The following is a 6,496-nucleotide window of genomic DNA, read 5'->3' as shown; positions in this document are numbered from 1 at the left end:
TCGAGCATTTTAATTGGGCTTATAAGGTGTATATTGCTGTTTTGGAACTGTTTTTTTTTACATTTAGTATGTTGGGTTTGTAACTGGAAATTTTAAACAAAGAAGCCATGAACACCACCCAATCTAGGATATGTCACTAGTGGTTTCAGGACACAGTCCAAGCAGACATTTGGCCACCAATCACTGCCGAAATTAGCTATAGAAATACTTTGTTGAATTTTTTTTCACCAACGCTTCTGTGTTTTTTAGAATTTTTTTGGCACAGGTTATGAGTTATGGCAGAGAAATCCAGTATGTGTTTTTTAGATTATGGAAATACCCTACATGCATAGGTTGTTTTACATTATTTTGTTTTTAACTTGCCTGGAACAAACTTTTTGATAGCTGCGTAGAGTTTTTATGTAGGTCATGTGCCATCAAAATACCCTACATTTTCATCTTGTTTTATTAAGTTGCAGCAATCCTACGGTTTTTTGTTTTTTTATCTCAATTCAAATCTCCATTTATTCAAGGTATGCGTAAAGACAAGTTATAGTGTGTACATTAGAGGAATGAGAGACACCTCCCGCGTTTGCACAGTAAAACAAGGGTCCGAAAGACTCTAGAATGAACAGTGAACAAGACCAGATACGGAGAGGAGATCAACATACTGTGATCGTGTCAGAAAATACAGTATTACAAAAATACAGCAGTATTAATAAAAAATAAACATAACTAAAACAGAATCAAAACACTCCAGGATGTCATTGCAATCCTACTGTTAAAGCAAAAGCAGAACGATATATATATATATTATTGAAAACATTTCCAATTCCCTATTTTTGTATGATACAGAGACCTGGTAGAGAGGGACAGGAAGGGCAGTGGTACCTAAGGAGTCTGTCCTAATACCTTTTTTATAGCAGACTTTTTGTGCGTTTGGTGGGGGGATTGTACAAAGAAAATGCCATTTTTGTCTTTGGATCAGAGGATGTTTCTCAAAATCTTTAGCTGGAACTGTAGAAAAGTGTAATTCTTTCCAGTTCCAAATTTATCTTAAAGTACCTATGTATTAAACACGGAAACTTGGGTCAGGTAGATCACAACTTTTGTATACCATGTTGTGGTTTTGCCTAACACTAGGTAGGGCTGTTGACATTGATCAGAAAGGTATACCCCACCACGTTTTATTGTTATTGATAATGCACTGTGGTTTTGGGAACTGTGCATCACCCTTACCTTTGACATGTACCAGCACCAAACTTTCATTGTGTATGGAGGAGAGAACATACTCTACATGTCTTCACAGAGCACTTTTGTTTTGGGTACACCAATTGGAAGATGGAAGCTTTTTAGGCTGGGGTGTCATATATATATATAAAAAAATTAAAAATTAACTCCAGGCTGGTATCGGAATTATCTACCTGGATACCAAAGGTACATACATTTCTAGTTTCCTATTTTTCCTTCTTGCTACATAACCCTGCACCCACTGATCTTTATACTTTTTTAACCTGGTCCATGCTATAAGCACATAAGCTTTCTAGACCTCAGAGGTCTTTTCGTCGCCATTTCTTCTGTAGGAGAGACCTCTGATGTCCAAACATACACCTTTCAATAGAAATCATACAACGTATGCAGTTAAGTGTCCATTTTGCTTGTGGAGCTCAGTAAGAACAATACCAAGACTTTGCTACACTTTTAATTTTATTTCAAATATTTTAAATACACGATGGATACTTAACATAGACACAACTGTACAATGGAACTGACAACATGTTGATATTGTTTTAAAGATACAACACCTGGCTTCTTCAAAATATACATAAATAAAAATTAATTAATTCAATCTGAAACCCGTTATGAGCGATGTATTCCTGGTTTTCATCACATTGGTTACAGATCTTCAATTTTATCTGGCAAGTGGGTCCAATACAAAAGCCCGACAAATGGAGATATTATTATATTGTGGAGCCTTGAACAAGTTTTCTAGTGTGAACTCTTAATTCAACTCTTTCTTATTCATTTATTGAATATCAATGCACTTATTTCACTTTTTTCAATTGTTTTTTCTCTCTCTAATTAATGATATAATTCATTATGTTTAAACAGTTTGGTGGTTTCATGGGAACGTGAAAGTGGCCATACCAAGTCAGGACTCTAGGAATGATTCTTAGAATCATGTTGATGCATTGTCATCTTTAAAGAGTTTCTTCTGAATCACTGTCATCGGGAAGGTTCATACAGGTTATCAGAGAAATATAGAGAAGAGCATCTCTGGATAGCTTCACCTTACTGATGGGAATCTCCGAGCGTGGTTTCTCCTTCTCTAAAATACGATTGTTGGTAATATAATTCACAGTACAGTATTAACCCCTTCATTGAATAAGATTATTTGGTATCCTTAAGACCTGTACTGACATTTTGCTTTTCTTCTCACAAGTTGTCTCGTCCTAATGTATTGTACCTAGACTATATAGTAAGCCTCTGTCTTTTCATGCCATATATAATATATAACAATATGTATAAGAAAAAAATTGGAAAAAATATTTTTTTACAAGGAAAAAAAACTGAGGAAAATGAACCTAATATATATTAATTTTTATTCCATACAATAGTAAATGGCCCCAGGGTACTTCACTAGGGCCACTTTTCATGCAGCCGTTTTGCCACTGAAGGAAAAACACGTTTTTTGCACACCGTGTGTAAGGTACATGCAAACCCAGACAGACAACACATACGTATACCTACATGCTGTGATGCCCTGACATACACACAAATCCATTCTGACACACATACAGATACACATGACACGTTACTGTCTGGATTTGTGTGCCTGGGTATGTTAGCATGTGGGCTAACATGTTTACTATAGACAGAAAGACACAAGCAATTCACTTACCCCGTCTTACCTTCCATGTAGTTCGCTGCCGCGGTACTCCAGCAACACGATTTTAGGTGACCCTCCTCAACCAGGCCTTCTTCTTGACAATAGGGCCATAAAGAAGTAAGTCTGTTTCTCACGACTTACCTCTTTATCGCTACTTGTGGAGCATGCTGTCTGCTTTCTTGGGGAGAGGGGGTAGCGCCAATTGCCCCATTGCCTCCTCTGGATCCACCAATGCTTGGGGCAGCAAATTGCAGCCCTTCCCCCGTCAAAGTGCCGCCTGGGTCCCATGTAAGGGCTGGCTCTGCCACTTCTGATAAATCAACCATTAAATTGGTTTGAAGTGTGTGCTCCTCAGAAATTCTCTCTAAATCTGAGCACCCACAGAGGTTTCACTCAGTCTCTTGTATTTCATACAAGAAATGCGAAGAGCTTTGGGGGAGACACAAGTCCTTAGCAGCCCTCCCCCGCTGACGTTGCCCTTGTTGAATATCCTTTGTATGTCATTCCGCAGGACAGTGCTGTGTGGGGATTTTCCTCTTGCTGGTCCTTGCAAGATTATGGCTTTTGATAGCTCTGTATGTTCTTTGGCTCTACCTTGACTGGGAGACTCCCCAGACTGGAGGACAGAGATGCCAGTGGGTGCGAAACTGGACTGTGTGGAGGTTTTTTAAGGATTATTTCCCAATTAAGGTAAGGGTAGCTGGTATAATTGTGTGATCCTAAAATATGTTCTAGTTGTGGAAAACCATATGATGTCAACAGTCCTATAGGGGTAGCACTACTGTCACCCGGTCAAGCTCCGGGTCACATGGTTATTTGCCCTTACCTCCTTCAACAAACCAAGGTATAACCTCCCAAGTGTCCATATGTAGGAGAAATAGACCCTCCATTAGGCCTAAGTCCCCTCTTTCTTCCCTTAATGCCCCTCTAAAGACTAGGGAAGGAAGGAGGAAAGGGGGGGAATTGCTTCGCTGATCTTTGGGAGAAAACGGATCTGATTGAACCTTACACATTAAATGTTTATATGTATAAATCTAAAATAAATACAATAACTGTGTATATAATAGGACTATAACAGAATGTTATTAATATCTGATTACCCCTTTTCTCAGAGCAGAGCACTAAACTACTTTTCCCCCCAGCTTGTGAAAAGTGCGGATTTGGACCCACAGCACAATTATCTGATGGGGTTCCATCCTCACGGAGTCCTGGTCGCCGGTGCCTTTGCGAACTTCTGCACGAACTACACGGGCTTCGCAGAGCTCTTCCCAGGCCTGACGCCCTACCTGCACATCCTTCCCTTCTGGTTCCGTTGTCCTTTCTTTCGAGAGTATATCATGAGCGTAGGTAAGAGATCGGGATTCTCCAGAAACTCCATACCTCACTCGAAACAACACGACTCTTTTCATCATGGTTTCCAACATGTGACCTTGTAAAACATGAAATGTACAACAGGATAGTTTATTTGGATTTCACGTTAATAGAGGTTTAACATTTTATTTTTGTTATGCTAATTATTGTTATAATCTTAAAAGCTTCCAATTTACTGCAGACATTCATTGAAAAAATCCTCTTATGTCCTTGATTTAAAAAATATAGGAGGCGCTCTTTTCCTTTGAACGGTTTGAGATGCATCCAGGTATCGATCACATTGCTGTGTGCGTGCCTCTTTATCTGTAAGGCTCAGTCGGCTTAACACAGTTCATTAATAGGTACTTTTTATATTTCCAAATTGAGTTAGCGTGAGAGCATTTGTGAGAGCTTGTGGCTTGAGGAAGCTCTACCTGTTTTGATATTATTCTACCATAGTGGACATGGACTGGTTTACGTCAGTAAATTAAAAAAAGCTACGTATATTTCATTAATAAGGATTGTAACAATAGATGTTGTTGTGTATTGATCTGGAACACACTGCACAATCTCCATATAACACCGTATGTAAATCCTGTATATTGATTCATAGGATTGGTTTCTGCCTCTAAGAAGAGCGTCAATCATGTATTAACCAAAGAGAATGGAGGCAATGCTGCTATCATAGTGATCGGGGGTGCCGAGGAGGCTCTGGACGCACACCCTGGAAACCTAACACTCCACATCTTGAAGAGGAAAGTATTCATCAAAGTAGCCATGAAGCGGGGGTATGTTTCCCTAACAAATGTATTTCCATTTTTCTAAACAATCATTAAGACGACGCATTAGCACTTCCATGTAACAATATAAAAAAAACTGAATTACCAAACACTTTGTAACTTTGTATAAGTCCATGAATGTGATACCTTTTACTACTTATGTAGCAGTATGTATATTTATGTGTGTGTGTATGTATATATTTGTGTGTGTATATATATATATAAATATAATGTGTATGTGTGTATATATATATATATATATATATATATATATACACACACATTTGTGGGAGAAAACACCATTTTTTATTGCCAATTTCCGAAAACTTTATCACCCCTTTTCTGCAACTTTTATTTTGGAGAACTATGGAAGGTGAATGCAATTTTGAACTTAAAAAAAATGTATTACCCGGATGATACAGGATTTTTTTTTTCTCAGATCTGGCCAGGAAGAGTATAGTATGTGTCTCGATAATTGGGGTATTTTTTGCCTCTTTTATATACTGCACAGTTAGTCTTTAGTAAAATAAAATAGTTGTGGTCACACTGTAATCATCCTACTATTTATTTATGAGATGTTGCCTCCAGGCTGGACAGATCCCATCTGAGTGCTAGCTCCCCAACAGAATGAAATAAGTAGGGGTTCTCAACTGACCTGTAATTCTGTTTAATCTGTCTCTTCGCAGCGCTCATCTGGTACCAGTGTTCTCGTTTGGGGAGAACGAGCTCTTCCACCAAGTGCCTAACCCAAAAGGCTCCCTGCTGCGATCGGTCCAGGAGAAGTTGCAGAAAATCATGGGATTTTCTATGCCGCTGTTTCATGCCCGCGGGATCTTCCAGTACAGCTTCGGCTTAATGCCATACCGGAAGCCCATTCACACTGTGGGTATGTAATTTAAGACCTGATATTTAAGTTAAACGAATTATCAGGGTTTTTTGATTAATTTATTATGGTTTGAAACTAGGTGCGGGTTAATTATCAGCATAATGAGTCTGATGATGATTATATATGATTAAAAAGATTTTAAATAATATTTTGTTGTATTGAAGTGAAATAGTGATCTGTGTAATTTAACAAGAAAGTAGTCATAAAGGCTAGTTCCTGTGAAATAATTGGAGAAAGTGTAAATTACCTTCTACGTAGCTCACATTTTGTTGTGTTTCACAGTTGGCAGACCGATCCCAGTGGCCCAAACGTCAAACCCAACACAAGAGGAAATTGAGTCACTCCATCAAAAGTACCTTAACGCGCTTCAAGAGCTCTTTGAAGAGAACAAGGGGAAATATGGAATCCCTGAACACAAGTCCCTCATTTTCACGTGACCCCAGATGTAGTTCCTAGCAGCACCACTAGATGGAAGCACCTGATTGAATCCGCAATCTGCCCTTGGCACCCTAGCACCCGGTCAAATCAGTTTGTGACCTTATTTTTTGAAAGAGGCTTTTGTTTGCCTTCTTATGTATGTGAATTCTGTCTCATCATGGCTTTCTTTAAAGT

At 38.6% G+C, this 6,496-nt stretch overlaps 1 protein-coding gene across 1 annotated transcript; it reads left to right on the top strand.

Moving 5' to 3' along the window:
- The first annotated feature begins 2,829 nt into the window (after positions 1 to 2,829).
- Positions 2,830 to 6,486, top strand: LOC128496973 (2-acylglycerol O-acyltransferase 1-like). The gene is made up of 6 exons (XM_053466813.1): positions 2,830 to 2,914; positions 3,381 to 3,559; positions 4,012 to 4,216; positions 4,833 to 5,007; positions 5,685 to 5,884; positions 6,167 to 6,486. Exons 1-6 carry the CDS (start codon positions 2,830 to 2,832, stop codon positions 6,319 to 6,321), a joined length of 999 nt encoding a protein of 332 aa, XP_053322788.1. The 3' UTR covers positions 6,322 to 6,486.
- The last annotated feature ends 10 nt before the right edge of the window (positions 6,487 to 6,496 follow it).

Source organism: Spea bombifrons, chromosome 5, assembly GCF_027358695.1.
Source record: "Spea bombifrons isolate aSpeBom1 chromosome 5, aSpeBom1.2.pri, whole genome shotgun sequence".
Classification (NCBI taxonomy): domain Eukaryota; kingdom Metazoa; phylum Chordata; class Amphibia; order Anura; family Pelobatidae; genus Spea; species Spea bombifrons.
Note: the sequence above shows the minus strand (reverse complement) of the source record. Positions and strands in the feature narration are given on the sequence as shown.

Bases quoted from the DNA above. Each gene is read 5' to 3' on its own strand.
- LOC128496973 (XM_053466813.1), top strand. From the start codon at position 2,830: ATGTGGGCTAACATGTTTACTATAGACAGAAAGACACAAGCAATTCAC. The intron at 3,560-4,011 runs GTAAGGGTAGCT...TTTTCCCCCCAG, and splicing joins AGGATTATTTCCCAATTAAG to CTTGTGAAAAGTGCGGATTT. The intron at 5,008-5,684 runs GTATGTTTCCCT...GTCTCTTCGCAG, and splicing joins AAAGTAGCCATGAAGCGGGG to CGCTCATCTGGTACCAGTGT.